Here is a 22,106-nt window from a genome sequence, read left to right as displayed (position 1 = left end):
CAGTGACCATAATGTTATTGAGTACAACATATGTATAAATAGGAAATTGCCAAATAAGACCAACACAGCCATGTTTAACTTCAAAAGGGGTAACTTTTCTGAGATGAGGGGGTACGTGAAGAAGAAACTGAAAGGGAAAGTAAAAAAGGTCAAAACACTTGGGGAATCTTGGAGACTATTTAAAACTACAATCCTGGAAGCTCAAATTAAATATATACCGCTGGTTAGGAAAGGCACAAATAGGTTTAGGAAAAGGCCAGCATGGTTAACAAGCAATGTAATAGAAGCTGTAAAAGGTAAAAAGGATTCTTTTAGGCAGTGGAAAACTAGTCGGAGTGAGGTTGATGAAAAGGAGCATAAGCTGTGGCAAAAAAAGTGCAAGTCTGTGATCAGACAGGCAAAAAGGGAATATGAGGAGCATATTGCAAAGAACATAAAGAAAAACAATAAACAATTCTTTAAATATATTAGAAGTAGGAAACCAGCTAGGGAGGCAGTGGGGCCCTTGGATGACCAAGGCGTAAAAGGATTACTAAAGGGTGATAGGGAAATGGCCGAGAAGCTGAATGCGTTCTTTGCTTCTGTCTTCACTGTGGAAGATAAGAAGTGCATGCCCACTCCGGAAGCACTGACTTTGGGAGGGGTTTTGAAAGACCTGAGTCACATTGAGGTGACGAGAGAGGAGGTTATGCGACTGCTAGATAATTTAAAAACTGATAAATCACCGGGCCCAGATGGCATACATCCAAGAGTTCTGAAAGAACTCAAGTGTGAACTTGTAGATCTCCTCACAAAAATATGTAATCTGTCATTAAACTCTGCATCTGTTCCTGAGGACTGGAAGGTAGCTAATGTTGTCCCCATCTTTAAAAAAGGTTCCAGGGGAGATCCGGGAAATTACAGGCCAGTCAGCCTGACGTCAATACCGGGTAAGTTGGTGGAAACTATTATCAAAAATAAAATTAGTGGGCACATTGATGACCAAAAGCTGATGAGGAAAACTCAGCATGGGTTCTGTAAGGGAAGATCTTGTCTCACCAATCTGTTAGAGTTCTTTGAGGGAGTGAACAAACAAGTGGACAAGGGAGACCCGATAGATATTGTTTATCTTGACTTCCAGAAAGCTTTTGACAAAGTTCCTCATCAAAGGCTCCTAAGTAAGCTCAGTAGCTATGGGATAAAGGGCCAAGTCCTCTTGTGGATCGAAAACTGGCTAATTAATAGGAAACAGAGAGTGAGTATAAACGGGCACTTCTCACAGTGGAGGGTGGTGAGCAGTGGGGTGCCACAGGGGTCGGTATTGGGTCCAATGCTTTTTAACTTGTTTATTAATGATTTGGAATTGGGATTAAGCAGTGAAGTGGCTAAATTTGCAGATGACACGAAATTGTTCAGGGTGGTGAAAGCCAGAGAGGATTGTGAGGCACTCCAAAGGGATCTGTCGAGGCTAGAAGAGTGGGCATCCATGTGGCAAATGAGGTTCAATGTAGCCAAGTGCAAAGTAATGCACATTGGAACCAAAAATCCAAAATATAAATACAAGTTGATGGGGTCTGAACTGGCGGAGACTGACCAAGAGAGAGATCTTGGAGTCATGATAGATAACTCACTAAAAACGTCAGCACAGTGTGCGACTGCCATAAAAAAAGCTAATGCTATGCTAGGGGTTATTAGGAAAGGGATTGAAAACAAATCAGCCGGTATCATAATGCCTCTGTATAAATCGATGGTGAGGCCTCATTTGGAGTACTGTGTACAGTTCTGGTCGCCACACCTTAAAAAAGATATCATAGCACTGGAAAAAGTACAGAGAAGGGCAACTAAAATGATTAAAGGGTTGGAACACTTTCCCTATGAGGAAAGATTGAGGCGCTTGGGGCTCTTTAGCCTGGAGAAAAGACGACTGAGGGGAGACATGATAGAGGTTTACAAGATAATGCACGGGTTAGAGAAGGTAGAGAAAGATGTGTTTTTCTCCCTTTCTCACAATACAAGAACTCGTGGGCACTCTATGAAATTATTGAGCAGTCGGGTTAGAACAGATAGAAGAAAATACTACTTTACACAAAGGGTGATAAACACATGGAATTCGTTGCCACAGGAGGTGGTGGCAGCTACAAGCATTGCCAGCTTCAAGAGGGGACTGGACAAATATATGGAGCAGAGGTCCATCAGTGGCTATTAGCCACAGGAGATAGATGGTATTCTCTTTGTGGGGAGGTGGTGCTCTGTTGTCTTGGTGCTGGAAGGAAGGCAGTGGGAGGGCTTCTGGTGTCCTGGCCTCACTGACAGTCCTTTAGATGGCACTGGATTTCTAGCCACTGTGTGTGACAGAATGTTGGACTGGATGGGCCACTGGCCTGATCCAACATGGCTTTGCTTATGTTCTTATGTTCTTAAGCTGGGAATGGGGTGTCTCCTGCCTCCACCAAGGGACTGCCAGCTTTATGGCTCACCTCTTTCTTAAAGGTAAATTTGTTTGGAAGGCGGAGAGTACTAGCAAGTATGTTTAGCCGGTGCTGACAAACCATATCTAGGCCCAAATTTGGAAAGTTTGGACCAAGCTTATACTGAGGAATGGATTTCTGAACTAGTGTAGCTTATATACTAAATTTCCAAGTTCTAGAATTCCCTATTCTCTGGTTCCAGTGGCAATTGCCATGGCCCCATGTGATCTAAGAGTGCACCTACCACTGTGTGTTGCAGGAAAGGATCAATAATGATGCCGAATGTGTCTTTTAAGGAAACTTCTCTAACATTACTGATTTCTGTATTGATGGAGCCTTGATAAGCTCCTGAATAATTCCAGGTTTCTTTGGGAGCAGTTTTGGAAACTACTGTTCCTGATCAGTGCACCGCAGTTATGTCAGTACTAATGAAATGAATGAGGAATGACTTGGAAGTATATTAACAAAGAGTGTAATAAGGACAACTTGACATGGGCAATTAGTGTCACTATGATGTCCAGTGTCAGTGAGGAGGAGTCAATGGAGGATGTCCTTTGTGTAAGCTTTTCTGGCAGCTCCTTGAGGTTAACAACCCCTCTGATCTGTAACTGGATGCATAATCACGGAATCTGTTCTCCAGTACCGAATATGACATTACGAACAGTATGAAAAACAACAGGTGCATAGCCGTGTCTGGTGTTGTCCTCCAACAAAGGGAAAAGTTGTATAGAAGTGGCAGCACTGGTATAGAAAGCAAAACAGGTTTAGAGTATGGATGAAAGATAATATGAATGTTTCAGGCCTGTTTGTGTAAGAGACTGCATTCCAGAAAATCAGCAAGGGGAGGAGGGATGTGCTTAATCTCTGATTAGGTTCCTCGAATCTTCTCGAGGAACTGGTGTTGGGAAAGATCTTTCTTGACCTGAGAACTTGGAGAGTTGCTGCCAGTTGAACTGGACTGATGATTGGACTATTCTGTGCTTGCTCTATCTGCATGGTCCCCTGGGATGGAAGTGCAGGATTTGAATCCAGTGGCGCCTCAGAGACCCACAAGATTTTCAGAGGGTAAGCTTTTGACGGTTAGAGCTCGCTTCTTCAGACACCTGGAGCTCTGACTCTTGAAGGCTTGCTCTCTGAAAATCTGGTTCATCTCTAAGGTGCCTCTGGACCCAAACTCTGCTGTTCTACTGCAGACCAACATGGCTACGCACCTAAACTATGGGATGGATGTGGCTTTTATGTAAATCGTTGGGGAGAAGGCAGGTGTCTTATGAACCTCTATTTATTTTCTATCACCTTGTATCTTAGAATGACTAACAGTGCAATCCAAAGCAGAGTTACTCCAGTCTAAGCCCACTGAAATCAGTGGGCTTCAACTGCAGTAACTGCTTAGGATTGCACTATAAGTCAATCACTAGGCATCCCTTTTTGTAGTTTCCTGCTCTCTTGATATAGCAAAATGGATAGTATGGTTGACAGTGCTGTGTTCTGTCACCAGGTGTCACTGTTTTCTATCAGATGCGAGGGGTGGGGCTGCGGCTTAGTGGCACAACATCTGCTTGTATGCAAAAGGTCGTAGGTTTTATCTCTGGCAATGTTCTTTTACTTATAAGGTATGATGCAATGTTCTGTAATGTAAGATCCCAACCAAAACTGGCAGTAAAAAACCAAATGTGCATTTAGTCACAGATGCAAGTTTTAAAATAGAACTAAAAATATAAATGTTCCAAAAAAATCTAGGTAATCACAGAGAAATAAGTATCTTGATCACTCCCAGAGTCTGTTGGGATTTAACAGGGGCTGGCAACCTGCCAACACTTGAAGCGCCTTTGGTGCATGGTAATTGTATTCTAAAAGGAAGATAGTAGAGTCCAGTAGCACCTTTAAGACTAACCAACTTTATTGTAGCATAAGCTTTCGAGAACTACAGCTCTCTTCATCAGATGCAACATGCATCTGATGAAGAGAGCTGTGGTTCTCGAAAGCTTATGCTACAATAAAGTTGGTTAGTCTTAAAGGTGCTACTGGACTCTTTACTCTTTTGCAACTACAGACTAACATGGATAACCCTGCTGCATTCTAAAAGGAAGAGTGTTTCTATTCCTTTTGTGCATAGCAGCTGAATAATCAAATATGTGAGAAAAGCTATCTAATGAGCTTAAACATTCTGAACAGGTGCAAATGGGCCTTTCTACGAATGCACAGCAACCTTTTGCAGCCAGATAAAGATGAACAAAGGAACCTCGTTCTGCTCTGAAAATCTTTGCTGGAAGTGGGGGTGCTTTCAGATTTCTCATCCTTCCCGTGTCGACTCAGAAATCCCCATTTGAATTTTGTTTCTGTTTTGTGCAGTCTTTATTTTCATACTTTTCATATTTTTTCTCAAAATATGTATGCTTTCTTCCCAACATAATTTGCATATATCAAACGAGTATTACACGTTGTGTACTTTGTGCATATATACATTGTTCATATAGACGCGACATAAATTGCTTCTAAATGCCCACATAACATGCAAAGTCATACAAATGAATCCATACCCGCAACAGCAAAATGCAGAGAACCAAAAATACTGTCACATATCTAAATGAAATATAAACATCTGCTCAGGAGGAGACCGGGAACCTAACCTGGCTCTGGAACAGGCCAAGCAGAGCGGGCCCTGCAGTGCTTCAAGCCAGCCTTGCGGGGGCTATTCTGTTAGCCCTCAATGCCCATTAGCTCATCCAGCAATTCAGGAGGAGACAACTGGAGAGTTGACAGTGCTTCCCACTGCTGAGGAAGTGTCTGAACCACGTGGTCCTGAGTCATTGGCAGAGTTGCTGGGAGTTGACTCTGCTTGAACCCGGCCGACAGTGTTCCTCTAGGGCAGTGGCCAACCAGGAAATTCCCCTGTAAGTTAAATGCCCTGTTCATCGTGCATTTGTTCAGCCCTAGATGAAGATTTGCCAGTATTCCAGAGTGGAATCACTATCAGGGATAATTGTGCAGTGCATCCTCAGCGTGTACAAAAAGGCAAATCAGCATCTTGACACATGCCTGGGTTGAAGTGTGTGAGTCTGCTTCCCTGAGTGGCCTGAGGGCCCCCCAAAGCTTTTCAAGGTGGCCATCTTACGTGCTTGAAGGTTTCATGTGGGCAGCAGGTGGTTTCGATCATCTGCTGTCCAACTTGGATACTATTGGGACTTTTATAGATATATTTCAAACATAGTTCTCCCTTTGTTGCACCTAGGAGTGGCATCCATTGTTACCCTTTCCCCATTTCATCCTCACAGCAGCCCTGCAAGGTAGCTGAGGTGGAGTGTGTGTGACTAGCCAAAGGTCAGCCAGCAAGCTTCGTGGCCAGGATCTCCCATCCCCCAGTCTGACACTCTAACCACTACACCATACTGGTTCTCAGGGATATCCCTAGATGCTTCCAGGAGGCCAGCTCACATGTCCCAAGCCTCTGGCACATCCAGTCAGTCATTCTCAAAATGGACCTTTCCCAATCAAAATTGAGCATTTTAAATGGATCACAGTTCGGTATAACGCAGCAGAGGCCAGTCCGTTTCTGAAAACTCTTCTCCCAGCTAGCACCCAAGATACCACCCAGCTTCTGTGAGGGTGGAATGTGGAAGAATCCATACAACCACGCCTGTGCATGCTAGTTGTCTTCAAGGGTCTGTTCCTAGCAAATGTGAAGGAATCGGGCACTTCCGGGAAGCAGTGGCTCAGATGGCCAACTTGTTCCATTGACAGGTGGTTCTTTTTCCCCTTCGGGCTGCAGGCAGCTTGCTACTGCAAACAGGAATGTCGCTTTGTCAAGGTTCATGCCCCCTCCCACTTTACAGCAGTACATGAATGCCGGAGGGTGAAATAAGCAGAAAAATAATTCCAGGGGATGGGCAGCACTGCACTGATATGAGAAGTAAGCTAGTTGGCCGCCAGGCTCATGTAATTCTTTTCTGCAGACATTATTGGAGTGAGATGGTAATGAATGGCTCCCATCCCATTTGTCCCCATCTCCAGCTTAAAACACGTTTTGGGTGTGTGACAGAGCAGCTGCATCAGGAAGAGCCAGACTTTCTAGTGCTGACCTGGGTGATTTCCAGAAGCCATTGCCTGTCTCATTTGTGTGCTGCTGGACAAAGCTCCTACTAGAAAGAGATTCCAGTTTCCAAAATGCATCTGTAGCTAATCTGTTATAACCACTTGGCTTGCCCACCTGCAAGAAGAATGCTCTAAGGAGGTGTTGCCAGAACAGACCGGCTCCTATTGGCAGTCAAATCCATGACTCTGTCTGAATGATTCAGTTGCCTGGCTTACAGCTAGCAATTGTGCCAACAGTGTAGCAGCCATGTGACAGAAACAGCTGATTCTGGGGTGGGTTAGGCTGGCTTCCATTTTGTGTACATAGAGTGTTGGTTCTGTAGCATTCTTCCTACTTTTCTTTCCTATAAAGAATGACTAAATCCTTAAATTTTAGAATGGGAAATTAAACTTTTTATTTAAAAGAATTAAAACCATAGGCTAATTGATTTGATTGGTTGATTCATCTGAGGACAATTTTTAACCGATGATTAATTAACAGGTCTCAAAGAGATGCTTCACTGAAGAGATAGGGACTAGAGATGGGCACAAACCGGGAAAATTCCGAACTGTGCGGTTCATAGTTCGTTGCATTTCATGAACCACGAACTACAAACGTTCACAAACTTGCCCCAGTTCGTGAACTGGTTCATTCAGTTCGTGAAAACGTCATTTCCAGGTCAGCAGAAGGTCTGCAGAGAGCCCGTTCTCCCCCCCCCCCCAGTTGCCTAAGAAACTGATTGATCAGCTCCAGGCTGTCTGCAGTGACGAACCGATATACGAACCAAATGAACTGGGCTAAAATTCATCACGGTTCGTGAGAAATGAGCTCCCACGAACTGCTGGTTCATGAACCACGAACCGACCCAGTTCGTAACGAGCTTCAGTTTGTGTTTCGGTTCATGCCCGCCTCTAAGAGAGACCATAGGCCTCACTAGTATGTGCTACTATGTAGTATCTGTTACCTTATGTCCTGTCTGTTACTTTAGGTATGATCCTACTGGGTAGTTCTCTGTTTAACGTTAGAGTTGCTTATGCTCTGTTTCAGTATTTTTTCTACTCCATATTGGATTTTTGCTGACATTATGTCTTGCAAATTTGCATTTATATACCCTATAACATTGTTTATTGAAATGTCCTTCTGTTCTCATCTCACTCTATGTAATCCACCTTGAGTCTCAGTAAGAAAGACGGACTATAAATAACATATGTAAAATAAATAAATAAGATAAATAAATTATTTGACACAAGGAAATGGAAAAAGAGACTGTGGTAGAGTTAAGGGTGGCCTCTGAGGCAATATCTAGGCAGTGATTAAGGACCTGGACTTGAGAGTCTCAGAAAATTTACTTCACCACTGGCCTTGTAAAGCAGAGGAAGGATGTAGAGGGCAACCCAATCTTTAGTTAATTAATCCCTGACTTGAAGAAGTGTGGGGAACTGCCATCCAATGTCTCTATAAGACTATGGGTATGAGCTTTCATGAGTCACAGCTCACTTCTAGCTGTATCTGAAGAAGTGAGCTGTGACGCGTGAAACCTCGTACCCTACCACTAATTTGTTAATCTTATAGGCACTACTGGACTTTTACTCTTCTGAATTGTTGGGTGATGATCTTCCCTACTGTTGTTGCTTCCTGGTTCCAGGAAAAAGATGGAGGAAAAGGAAGGAGAGCAAGCGTAAATCTGCTGTGAGTGAGCTGATACACTCCTTTCCCTCACACCAGCCATTTCTGTGATCTTTTAAAGAGACTCAGTAAAGGGACAGAGCTTGCTTACGGGTGTGAAAAATAAAAGAGGATGAGTGTCTGCTTTGAATGCAGAGAGTCCCTAGTTCAGTTCTTATTGTCTCCAGTTAAAAACTAGCTGATAATATGAAAGTCCTCTACCTGAGACCGTGGAACTGCTGCCAGTTAAAGTAGATAATATTGACCTTGACAGGCCAATGGTCTGACCCAGAATAAGGCAGCTCCATGTGTTCATGGATTCAAAGACGAATGAGTTTAATTTACATACTCATCTCAGGGAGTTTAAGTTCGTTTCAGATCACTGTTGAGTATAGATTCAGTAGTACAGATGCTTCGGAATTCTTACTGGACAGGAATTTCCCCTGGTCTATGCCTTGCCAAACTGGATTACCCAACTGATGAAACAGAACTGCATTCATATTATTTTCACCCATGTTCTATTAATCTGTTCTAGAGTTTTGGAGAGAGGGGGAATGTATAGAATACACATTTGGACATGTATAGATATGGAAGTGCAGATTGTAACATGTGTTGGATTATACATCCAGGACAAAATACAGGCTCGGTGCCAGGTTTTCTGGTTCCTGAGGCTGGGGGCAGCTTCAGCGCTGTTGCTGCCCCCACCTTCGCGCACACCTGGACTGCATGATGACATCACGCAGCAGGCAGCTGGGACAGCGTGCGTGCGTCCTCCCAGTTGTCCCGCTCAGTTGCTCTGCACGCCATCCCGGCTGCCTGCTGTGCCTGGTCTGCAGCTGCTGCGCCCGGCCGGGCGTGCATGCTGGTGGTAGCAATGGTGGCAGCACAGGGCAGCTGAACAGGAGGGCTGGGGGGCTGCAGCAGCTGCGGGCCAGGCATGGCAGGTGGCCGGGGCGGTGCACGGGTGGCTTCCCAGCCCTCCAGCGCTGCAACCGCCAGCTCCGCGGCATGCACCCCTGCCCCTGATGCTCCCTCTGGCGCCTCAGCGCTTGAGGCAGCTGCCGGACCTGCCTCTATGGATGCGCCAGCCCTGACAACATATATATCCAAATGTATGTAGATTACAGAAACTTGCAGTGGATACTGGAAGATGTTGAATGGAACAGGTACAAATACAGAACAAGTATACAATGGAATGAGGAACTTTTGTCCAGCTTTGTTAAATAGCAAACCTGGTTCTTCCTCTGTAGAGTAAACTAAAGAACTTATTTTTATTACAGCTGATTGGGCAGGTTGTTTTTAATGGATTAGAGTCTTGGCTGTTCACTTGGTGATTGGTCACGCATCTATTTTTTTATTTAAAATATTTATATACTCGCATTTTCCTCAGGATCCAAAGAGAGAAACAGCAATGCAAAAACAATATAAAACAATGTTATAAAACACATGTTAAAAAAAAAAACTTTTAAAAAAAAACTTAGGTCCCAAGTAGGGGTATTCCTCCTTTGGTCAGGCTGCCAAAACCCACACCCAAACAGCTGTTTTGCAGCTTTGCTGGAAAGCCAGGAGACTAGGAGCCCCTTTGGGAGGTTGTTCTAGGGGTATGAAGCAGCCACTGAAAAAGCCTGAGCCCATACTGTGGCAGAACATGCCTTAGAAAACAGGGGCGCTGACAATAGACCTTGCTGGGGAAAACAAAGCTGCCACATGGGAACATTCAGGAAGAGTTACTCCTTCAATATATGGGCTCTGGGTCATGTAGGGCTTTAAACATGAACACTAATACATTGAATTGGACATGGAAACTAGTAGTATGCCAGTGCAGAATCCTCAGAATAGGAGTTGCACACGTATTCCAATCAGCTAGCCTCAGGTAACAGAAGAATTACTGCATTTTGTACCAGCTACATCTTCCAAATTGTTTTCAAAGGCAGCCTCAAGTACAGCATTTTACAGTAATCTAGCCTACAGGCTACTGAAGCATCTCAGCATGGTCAGGTCAAGCATTGTGCAAATAGGGAGGCAGATTCCCAACTAGATGACAGCATTTTTGCTGTCATGAATACCTGTTTCTTCAACAGGAGATCAGAATCCAGCAAGACCCCCAAGCTCTTAACAAAGACTTTCACTGAAAGCTGCACACCATCGATCGTAGGAAGCACAATCCCATTTGAAGCCATGGCCCTTCTAGCCAGCATATATTATCTAGATGCAGTTTCAGGTTCTCCCTCAGCCATTTGACCACCACATTCAGGCACCAAGTTAGAACAAAAATAGCTGGTGGCTTATTTAGATACAGTTCATAGATGCCCACCAATTGTGGACAATCTCTTGGAGAATCCTGCCTGCTGATCGGAAGTGATCAACAGGAGGAGGCAGGCTGCTAGAGATTGCCGGCCATCAGCAAGTAGCCTGGGATAATGGGCATGAACATGTCAGCATCCTGGCTGATGATGTCACTTCCAGTATGACTTGAAAGTGACAGCATCGCCCTGACAATGATTCTTTAGGAATTGACCTGGGCTCAATGTGGTCACTTCTAGGTCATGATGGAAATGATGCTCTGCTCAGAGAACTGTGGGCAATATCTTTCTTTTTGCACCTTGATCTTCCATAGCACTGCTGTATTCTCTTTGGAAGCCCTTATGACTCTGGACTGAAAATCCAGTCAGGAATATTCTGTATTTCAGATGATCACAATGAAGAAAATATTAAAGATAGCATATCATTCTATCAATGAGGACTTTAAAAAAATTTATTCAATTGTAAGTTATCTCACACTGAAGGGGAAATGACTCCCCCTTTTCAATATCCTTAGAAAGCACCCAAATGGATGCTCTGGTAATATGCCAATGTTTTGAGAAGTAATAAACAATTTCTTGAAAACCAGCTGACCAATTAAATTGCTTTCATCAATCCTATTAGCAACACCACCATAAACAAAAAAATGTGCAAACATTTTTAAGGTGTTAAATTTCTCTCCATTTGGGCATACCCCTGGTTTCCTCTCCTCTGTGACCTGTGAGCCCTTCAGTCTTTGATGTAATTCATTATATGGATTCCCAGGCAGGTAGCATACTAATTATCATTACAGAAAGCAAAAGTGTGCAATGGAGCTCAGAGTAATTAGACAGGAGAAACAATGAAGGATTCTCTCACATTAGGTAGGCAAACAGCTGCAAAAAAAGAGTTAGCAAAAGTGACGGGGGCGGCGGAATGCAAATTCTTAGGGTTGCCAACTCTGGGTTGCAGAATTCCTGATTAGGTCTCAGTGAGAAAGGTGAACTATAAATAATCATAAATAAAATAAAAACTAAAATTTGGAGGTGGAACCTGGGGAGGGTGGGATATAGGGAAGCGAGGCACTTCAACAGGGCATAATAATACCACACAGTCCATTTTCAAAGCAGCCATTTTCTCTGGAGGGACTGATCTCTGTAGCCTGGAGATAGTTGTAATTCCAGGAGTTCTCCAGGCTCCACCTGGAGATTGGCAAGCCTACAATGCTCTCTCAAGGGCAGCTATAATTGTTTGGGCTTCACTCTGCTGATTGGAAAGTTTGTGTGTTTGGATAAGACAGCTGTTTTTTCTCACATCAGTAAGAATCAGGGACATAGTCCCCACCGCCCCCACCGCCCCCATGGCAGTCTGAAGTGGTACAATCCAAAAAACTGTTGGCTTACCTTCTCTGAGGTAATGTCTGATGGCTCTTCAAAGCAGTTGGTTGGCCACTGTGGGAAAACAGGATGCTAGAATAGCCGAGCCACAGTCTGATCCCACAGGGCTCTTCTTATTTACTGTTTGTGTGAACTAGGCCTTCCACAATGCAGACAAATAGCTTAATGTTTTTATACGTGTATTGTTTCAGTGGCCTGTTTTGGCATTCAGCAGCGACTGTCAGCTGTGAAACCGCCTGAAGCGATTATGCTCATTGTGGTAAAAGATACAGCATAAGCTAATGTTTGTTCTCATTAAATTCCAAGTGGGTAAATTTTTCCCTCTCTCACTGGCCCCTTTCTTTCCCCTTTTCTTTCTTTGCTTTCCCCTCTCTTTCTATATTTCATTTCCTCCCTATTGTCTCCTTCACTCCATCCACAGCATGTCAACATTAACTTTAAGAGGCAACGCTTTCACCTGTGCAATGATGAAAGTGGAGCTGCATCAGTAGTTGAAAAACACAGATATGATCTGGGCAGATGCAAGAAGCGTGACAGAAAAACGCATTCTGCTCTTTCATAAGAGAGAGCGAGAGAGATTTCAGTAAATCACTAACAATTCATTTCAAAGAAGCCCTTCGCTAACCTTGGAAAACAGATACTTATACCCTATCTTTTGCATTGCCGGTTCAGCTTCCTGTAATGAATCTTTGCAACATTATTTTTTTTACTGTTCTTGTACATAAGGAATACATACAACTATGACTGTAGTAAGTGAACAAAAATAATTATATTCTCAAATAATCAGGCCTATAAATTAAGCACATTAATAAATGTATATATATATATATATATATATATATATATATATATATATATATATATATATATATATATATATATATATATATTAGTAACAAAGCCTGTTGTGGGGAAAAATACAACAGGCTCTAGAAAGGGGAGGGCGGGGAGGCAGGCATTGTCTCCTCTGTGACTGATCCTGGCCGGGTGAAGGTGGGGGGCAGACAATGCCACCTGCTCCGCACCTGATTGTGGCTAGGTGAAAGGGGGGCAGGCATTGCAACCTGCTCCAGGCCTGATTTCAGCAGGGTGAAGGGGGGCGGGCATTGCCAGCTTGCTCTGCTCCTGATCCTAGGCAAGTGAAGGGAGGGTGAGCATTGCTGCCTGCTCCACACCTGATCTTGACCAGGTGAAGGAGGGACGGGCATTGCCTCCTGCTCTGCACCACATCCCGGCCAGGTGAAGGCAGGAGTGTGAGCATTTCCATCTGCTCCGGTCCTGATCCCAGCCAGGTGAAGAGGGGTTGGACATGGCCTCCTGCTCTGTGCCTAATCCCAGCTGGGTGAAAGGGGAGCAGGCATTGCCACCTGATCTGCTCCTTATCCCAGCCAGGTGAAGGGGGATGGTCATTGTCTCCTACTCTGTGCCTTCACCGTCTGGGTGAAGGGAGGGGTGGGCATTGCTGCCTGCTCCACACCTGATTCCAGCGAGCTGAAGGGGGAGTGGGCATTGCCACTTGCTCCACTCCTGTTCCTGGATGGGTTAAGGAGGGAGCAGGCATTGCCTCCTGCTCCATGCCTGATCCTGGCTGGGGCAGGCATTGCCCCCTGCTCTGCTCCTAATCCCAGCTGGGCGAAGGCTGGGGGCAGGCACTGCCACCTGCTCCTCTTCTGATCCCAGCTGGGTGAACTGGTGGTGGGCATTGCCACCTGCTGCATTCTTGATCCCAGCTGGGTGAAGGTGAGGGGTGGGCATTGCCAACTGCTTTGCTCCTGATCCAAGCTGGGTGAAGAGAGGCAGGCATTAACACCTGCTCCGCTCCTGATCCCACCTGGGTGAAGGCAAGGGCTGGGCATAGCCACCTGCTCCATGCCTGATCCCAGTTGGGTGAAAGCAGGGGGTGGGCATTGACACCTGCTCCTCTCCTGATCCCAGCTGGGTGAAGGTGGGAGGTGGGCATTGCCACCTGCTCCATGCCTGATCTCAGTTGGGTGAAGGGTGAGCATTGCCACCTGCTCCTCTCTTGATTTCAGCTGGGTGATGGTGGGGGGGGGGGCGGGCATTGCCACTTGCTCTGGTGCTGATCCCAGCTGGGTGAAGGAGGACAGGCATTGCCACCTGCTCTGTGTCTCATTCCAGCTGGGTTGTTGGGGATGGGTGGGCATTGCCACCTGCTCTGCTTCTAATCCCAGCTGGGTGAAGGCGGGGGTGGGCCTTGCCACCTGTTCTGCTCCTGATTAGAGATGGGCACGAACCACAAAAAAAACCGAACCATGAGGCTCGTGGTTTGTGGGTTTTCACAAACCAGGAACCATGAACTGGCACAAACTGGGTCCACTTAGCAGAGGCAGGGAAAGGAGCATTTGACAATTTAAAGGGCCCTTTCCTGCCTTGCAAGCAGCAGGTCCCTTTAAACTATCAGCTGGCAGGCAGTAGGGGGGATCCCCCCCTCACTGCCTGCCAACTGATAGTTTAAAGGGACCTGCCACTTGCAAGCCACAGGAAAAGTTTATATGGCCATTTCCCTGGGGTCCTCTAGAGGGAGGAGTAACAGATGGCAAGCAATGTCTGAGTGACTGATAGGCAGTGTTGGCTATAAAGCTATGCCTGGCAACCAGTGGAAATTTTAGAGTTAGGGACAGGGAGGCATGAAGTCCTGTGTGCCACTTCATTACTTCCAGGGACTGATGTAAGGTAGCTCTAGGAATCACCAGAAACTCAATGATAACCATAGATTTTCCTGCAATTCCTAGAGCTATACTGCATCACTTTTAGATTTCTCCAGAAGTGACGTAGTGGCTCACAGATACTGACTTCTAATATTTTTTCAGCTGCCACTTGGAGAGGCAGATGGATGCTGGTGGGAGGCCTTCCTCCATAGTGGGAGGTCTGGCATCCCTTCTTAGCCAAGAGTAGTTGTCAGTTTATTGCTTAACTGTAGCTTTCTCCTCTGATTGCTGATGGTGCTTGGAGGAGGAGCAGAACAATTGCACTCCTTCATGCTCTGTCAAACCCTACTAGCAGTGCTAAAACAAGAATCACACTTGGCACTCCCAAGTACCCCTCCTAGCAAGAAATAGGAGGTTGCTCCAGTGACTGCAGGGGCCTCTGGAACAATCTCCCATTTCCTGTGTGAAGGAAGACTGGATGCAGTAGCATGTGGCTTTTTCACACTCCTTTTAGATCCACTTGGCACAAAGGAGTCACGCTCTAATCTTCCCTCTGCAGGGAGGAGTGCACATACAAGCAAGCTGAGGCACTGGAAATCATTTTGCCCAGACACCCTCAAAACCCTGTTCTACGTTTTCTGTGTGCAGGGAGTTTTTCGTTTTTATAGAGGAGAAAGGAGAATCCAATAATGTGAAGCCGATTTAAAATCTAAAGTGGTGCAACTCAATAATTCAGTTCCAAGAGACCTTGGCCCATACTAAGAATGATAATGGGGCACACTGCATTGCCACTTTCCTTGAGTGCCTGATTTTTCTTGATCCGTGTGTGGGACAATCTAATTGTCATTCACTTAACTTTTGGAATGATGTTGTTCAGGCATAGGCAATGCTGTTCAGATTAGAACTGCAAGGGCTGCTTCATTTATATAAGAACGTATGCAGCTCTAACTTCTGAATAGGAGGTTAAAAAAACCCCCACATATGTCCAAGAATCAAATGTTATGTGGAGCCTTCATTCTGAATTCTTTTATGGGTGCTCTCAATTTTACATACATACCATTGGATCAGCATATTTAGAGCTGTGAGTCAACATGGATTTCTACAATTCGCATTGCTTTATGGGATGCAATTTACAATGGTTAGAATTAAAACTGTGCCAGCCCTTCCTTGCAGTGTAGAAAAATAAATAGCCACGTAGTTTGGTTTTGACTTCCATTTAAAAGGTAATTATTCTATTCGATTTCCCTTTTGTGGCTTTAAATTGCTTCAGTCCTCAGGCACCAGCTCTTCAGATAATTGCTTTCCCCCTGCTGCTTCCATAGTAAAGGGTTGTGTACAAAAAAGTAAAGGTGAATATTTAAGAAAAGGCAGCCTGCAGCTACTCACTACTGGATTGCATTGCTACCAAATTACTAAACTACGGTGCTAAGCAGTCATACCTGAGTGCAAGCTCAGTCTAAATCAGCGGGATATATTTCTCAGTAACTGTTTTGTTTCATCAGACAGCAGTTCCTCTAGACTCGAGATTTCTGGTTTACCTGGTTCGTGAATTGATCATAGTATTAAAGTTTGAATTCTTGCCAACCATAACTGATTGTCCCGTGGACTGGGGCACTTAACAGCTCTTAATAACTTCCATATTTACTTTCAGAAATGTTTTTGCACTGGAAATGACACCAGCTTAGATAAGCCAAGTTAGGGCTTTTGGCTTGCCTGAAGGAATATTGGGAACTGTAGTTTTATGGATGTGATGAAGATTCCCTAAAGGAGCTTCCTTTGCAAACAACAATATCTGGGTAGGCAAAGAAACCTGTCTAGTTCCATGGAATCAAAAAATGAGATTTTCCCATCGGGCTTCTGAGCCTTTAACAGCGACATGACAAGGAGAAGTTTAGCAGGTGGCGCTTCTCCCCACATGCTCACATAAGGATGGCAAAGGTACAGGAGCCCTACTAGGGAAAGGGTGGTGATCCTCCATTGCATGAACACAGTACACAGAGATACTCAGGGGGGTAAAATACTTTTCATAACCATGTTACACCTCCAAACTTGCTCCTGTGTGCACAACATTGGGATGCACCTTTACATTTACATTAGCGCATACCCTCACCCTGCAAGTTACGTAATACATTTCACATTGTGGTGATGACAGATGGCAGTAATTGCCACCTTGTTGAACTGAAGTAATCAGTCCGTCAATACGCTGCAATATGTATTGCTGCAGCAAAGGTGAGGGATAGTTCTTGCCAGGCAATAGAGGTGCCGGCCTCTATCGGTGTCTGCTCCCTTATTGCCCAGCAAGCACTGCCCCTCACCTCAATTGCTGTCGGGCATCCTGTCTCTCTCTCTCTCTCACACACACAATACCATTTCCAAACCTCAGATGAGCAAAGACTGCCTAGGTCTCTACCCAGCTGGGGCAATGTCAAGTAGGCTTGCAGGATTGGACTCTGCAGTACCTTTTAAATAAGAAAATCCCTGGCATACAATGGTGGTGTTGCCTTTGTGTCCACCACAGGAACACTATCCTGTTTAGCTGAGCGTAGAGTGCTGTCTCAAAACAAGCTAAACTTGCCTTTATGAATCCATAATGCTGTTATCATGCTGTTGTTCCATCTAGCTGTATATTGTCCACTCTGACTGTCAGTGACTCTCCAGAATATGGTTGCCAACCTCTGGGGATGGGGGGGGTTGGAGTTTTCCTGAAATCACAACTCATCTCCAGACCACAGAGATCAGTTCCCCTGAAGGAAATGGCCGCTCCAGAGGGTGGACTATATGACATCTCTCCTGATCCAGCCCATGGGAATGCCCCCAGACGCCCTTTGACCCTGCACAATGACATCACTTCCTGGAAGTGATATCATCACGGAAGCCAGGAGCACATGCGTACTGCATGCACGCACGAAGCCGGGACCTGGGGGCGCAGCAAGGTTAGTGCCAGGCTTCCAGTCTCCCACTGGGGGAGTCACGGGACCTGACAACCTTACTCTCAGCCCCCTTGTCGCTTACTGAGCACCAGTGGGGATTGGGAGGCTGTGGGCAAAAGGTGGCAACCTTATTTAGTACACTCAGACACCATTCACAACAGTACTGATGTTAACATGAAGGGAAACACTGGAAGAATCTTAGGAGTGGAGGAAGAGGAGAGAAAGCTTTCTCTCTCTCCCCCAATCACTTTTCTCTCTGAAAAAAAAAATCAAAGATTCCAGAATGAATAAAAAAGGAAAGGTTGGAAGGGTCTCTGAGTGTTTATCGATGTCTGTATGAAATCTTTTTCCAGCTTGCCACTGAGCCATGACCTTGTTTCTTCTGGAGCTGCCTGCTATTTTCATGTTTTCAAACCAAGCCTCTGAGACAATAGCTTGCATGCCAAATAGGGCTGGTTGGCAGAGCTAGGAAAAGCTCTGCCTGAACTCCAGTTCAGGTCCCCCCCACCCTTCCCAGCTTTCAAGACACGTTCATTTTATTATAAAAGTATCACCCACAAACCAATTGCCTGTGAATGGGGTTACATGTTTGGGAGCAGAGGGAGAGAATTTGTCCTTTCTTGCTTTAGTTAACTTATTCTCAATTTAGGTGCTGTGAGTTTTTATCTTTACAGCCCTAAATGTCTTGGATCCAGGGTACATGAAGGACTGTGTCCAGTCATACTATCCATTTTGCCAGTTAAGATAAGTCTCTCTTTCTCTGCCTCTGCCTTCAGAGGTGAGGCATATGGTTAATAGAGACGGGGACATTTTCTGTGGTAGCACTAGAGTTGCCAAGCTTGGTGGGAGGATTGGGGGGTGGAGATGTGAGGGGGTATATGACATCAGTGGTACAATCTGAAAGTGACAACGGGTAGCTCCAGAATCACCATAGTTCGATGGTACCATACCACAGAGTTTCCAACGATTCCTAGAGCTACCCATTGTCACATTTATTTAAAACATTTATTAGCCACTTTTGTACCATGCAGAAATTCAAGGCAACTTACAAGATAAGTAAATTAACAATAATAAAAATTCCCTCCCCCTCAAATTTAAAAACACAGTTTAAGACTGCCAGTTACCAAAGAAAAGTAATTTAAAAGCAGTACCCAATTGTACCCTGAAGGATTTTTAAAAATTATTTTTCTCCCACCTCCGAGTGGTGTCAGACAATGGAACAGATCACTGGGAGATTGCTCATCATAAGCCTAAACCTAAAGAACACCTTGCCTCTGGAACACCTCCCTCCCTCCCTGAGGCTCACCCGGTGCCTACTTTACTTGATTTTATTTTGAATCATTCAGTTTTGCATTGTTTGAGGAAGGCCAGGTGAGTGGGGGCTCTCCTAACTTCCTGAGGCAGGCAGTTCCATAGCGTTTGCATGTGTACAGGCAGCTGTTGATTTCACCCACGTGCAACTGGAGTCTCCTAGTTAACTTAGAGCCTTGCTACAAGTGACATTTTACACGTGAAGGATAAAGGATCATTTTCGCAAGTCTTTCTGGGAACTGAAGTTCCTCTCCCCCACTGCTTTTCCTTCTGTTCCTTCCCCTCGCTGCCTGAAGAGACAGAGAGAGCCTACGGCAACATCAGCTTTTGCAAATCGTCTTGCTGGGGGTGGGGGTGGGGAATGCTCCGGAGAAAGCTGAGAAAGTTGCAGCTGCCTGCCCCAAAGATCACTGAGAGCAGGCTTGTGACTGGAGGAACAATTTGCAAAAGTTGCTGTTGCCGCAGGCTTTCTCTGTCTCTTCAGGCAGCGAGGGGAAGGAACAAAAGGAAAAGGGGTGGGGGAGAGGAACTTCAGTTCCCAGAAAGACTTGCGAAAATGATCCTTTATCCTTCACGTGTAAAATGTCACTTGTAGCAAGGCTCTCAGACAGAGGACCTGTGTATAGGGCATTACAATAAGTCTTGATGTTACTATGGCAGGGATCCAGGTGGCCAGATTGGCCACGTTGAGATAGGAATACATTTCTTTACCCCAGGTTTGAATTAGAGTTTTTATCTTACCAGCTTTTTGAATGGTCTGCTTCTGTTTCATGGACAGTTTGTACCCTGTGTTAAGTCCAATGGCTTGTTTTTATAATGTTGTGTTGTTTAATTGTACTCTACCTCAAGCAGGCTTCTGAAAATTCTAAAAACAAACAAACAAACAAACAAACAAACAAACAAACGAGGACTGCCTCCCCCCATACTGACAAGCCTGCCAGCTAAAATCTTCCTCATAAGCTTTATTCTCTGTAACCCCATTTTCAACAGTAAGGCAGGTGGTGAACAGAGACAGGGCCTTTTCAACAGTGACACCTTGTTTATGAAACTCCTCCCCCCTTGAAGTTTGCCTGGCATCCATTATACTCTCTTTTAAGTGACTGGCCAAAATGTTTCTTTTTATCGAGGCTTTCAATTAACGGATCAATCTTTATGCTTTGTTTTTTAATCTGCTTCTAGCCAGATAACTATCGAATGAGACTCAGTGTTTTAACTTTTTTGGTATGTGTGCTGGCTCCGTTTTTCACTTTTTACGGTGTTTTATTTTTTTATTGTGCTTTACTTTGTAAGCCTCCTTGAGCAAGTTCTCTGGAGATCATCACAGACATTTACTAATTAAATAACTGACTTTTAACCCAGGGCCTCCATCCACGGCAAAGGCTGCCTGCTGCATCTGGGCACTGCTCTGCCCTGTGCATCAAACTGCACCCACACACAGGCTTTCCCTCTTTCTCATCAGCCTCTGCAGAAGAAATGGCCTGTGCACAACAGGGACTTTCCACTCTTTTTTCCAGTATTTTTCTTGGGGAAGGCTTCTTTGCAGTTACCTCTGATATCAAGGCACCACCAAGTTCCTCCCTGCTTGGTTGCCTGTTGCATCTCTGAAAGAGTCCCTATTGTACACATGCTTTCTTCCAATCAGGAGACATGCCTCCAACATGAAGAAAAGAGACAGGTTTCTCCTCTGGAGACAGGTCATCCTTATCCTTTCAGATGCTGGAAGTTTTTGGTGGTATAGGAGTGAACTAATGTGACCAATTTTTATTTTAATCCTGCCTCCCAGGTTTGCCATCCTCTAGGTGGGGCCTGGAGTTCAGCTGGAATTACCTGATCTCCAGACTACAGAGATGAGTTCCCCTGGAGGAAATGGCAGCTTTAGCTGTTGGACTCTATGGTACACCATAAAGTCTAGGAAAAATGTAATTCCTAGAGTGACATCACATCCTGCTGAGCTCCCACCCCAAACTTCACCTTTCCCAGGCTCCTTCCCCTAATCTCAAGAAATTTCCAAGTCTTTAGTTGGCAACCTTATCCCACAAAAAGCATGCCTTGCCTACCAGATAAAGCACCATTTCACTCATTCTCCTGAAATTTATTTTAGAGGCAGTTTTTAAATTGTTATTGTTATTGTCTCCTCAGAGCCCAAGAAAAAGAAAAAAGAAGGCAAGAAACAAGAGAAGACACTGGACTAGGGAAGCTGTACCATGCTGCATGGGAAACGGACTTCCTCGAATGTAATCGGTTAACAAGTTTCATTGACACCTAGGCAATTTATGCAGACATTATTTATAGCTTAATTGTACAATAGGAAGAAATAAACATGCAAATGTATCCTCTTTTTTATTTTGACACTAGTATTTTAAAGGTATCATCTTCTTAACTGCATTTGTAGAAATCTACAATAAAGGGCAGTAATGTCATTTAGTAAATGATGATGACTGTTGTATATTGAAAAGCGTAGATTCATTGTGAATTTCCCCTTTCCCTCTCTATGAGTTCAAGCTGAAAGTCTGTCTCCTCACATTAAGGGCAGGATTTATGACCCTCGAGGGCCTCCCCAGACCTGCACTATAAAGGTTCTATGATGTCATAATGGGCTGTCAAAGTGATGTGGGACTAGCCACTTTGTGTAAAACCAATTCTTTTTTTTTCACTGTAGGGGAGGGGAACTGTTTAAGTTTTATAATAGCAAGAGTGGGTCTCTATCCCCAGATTGTTCCTGCACTGAAATAACTAACTTGGTTGTAATTTACACCTTTTAATAAAACAATTTAAGGATTTACTTTGCAAAGCTTTTTATGTATATCCAGATAATGTTAACCCTTGCTATTGTGGCTTATCAGTGTTCTCGCTGTAAGTGTATTTGCATTCAAAGTTTCTCATTCTATTCCTGTGAATTGTAGAATCAAGCCTATGATACAAAAACTGACAACTTCCGTAAGGATGTGACATCAAACACAGAGTGGACCATCCTGATATCATCATGGATCAGCGCCCCTCCTTGAAAGTTGGCTGCGAGGTCTGATGTACATGGCCAGGGCTGGCTATTCTTATAGAGGATTCCATGAAGACCTGACAGGGGTTTCAACCAGTGCAGACATAGAGAGAAACTACATGAGACACCCAGGCACGTGTTGGGTCCCGTACAGTTCCCTGAGTAGTGTAATCTTACAAAAAACTACTCAATGTGATTCTCCACTGGGGGAATAACAATGGGAGGGATTCTCCTTTTCAAAAAGACTTGGCTCAGGTTTTTCTCTGGGAGCTGGGGGCGGGGAGGGGGAGAGGGAAATGGGATGTAACAGGAGGCAGGAAATCCAGGATGGCCTTTTGCA

At 44.7% G+C, this 22,106-nt stretch overlaps 1 protein-coding gene across 2 annotated transcripts in view; it reads left to right on the top strand.

Moving 5' to 3' along the window:
- The window catches only part of PTN (pleiotrophin), a 127,930-nt gene extending 106,377 nt beyond the window's left edge, over window positions 1-21,553 (top strand). For both annotated transcript variants that reach the window (XM_054988919.1, XM_054988918.1), the window contains exon 5: window positions 20,911-21,553. In XM_054988919.1, the coding sequence (XP_054844894.1) occupies window positions 20,911-20,963 (53 nt within the window). In that variant the 3' untranslated portion in view covers window positions 20,964-21,553. The remainder of the gene's footprint in view (window positions 1-20,910) is intronic.
- Window positions 21,554-22,106: the final 553 nt, after the last annotated feature.

This window comes from Eublepharis macularius, chromosome 9 (genome assembly GCF_028583425.1).
Source record: "Eublepharis macularius isolate TG4126 chromosome 9, MPM_Emac_v1.0, whole genome shotgun sequence".
In the NCBI taxonomy this organism is placed as follows: domain Eukaryota; kingdom Metazoa; phylum Chordata; class Lepidosauria; order Squamata; family Eublepharidae; genus Eublepharis; species Eublepharis macularius.
The sequence above is the reverse complement of the archived record's forward strand: the minus strand, read 5'-3'. Positions and strand labels throughout refer to the sequence as shown.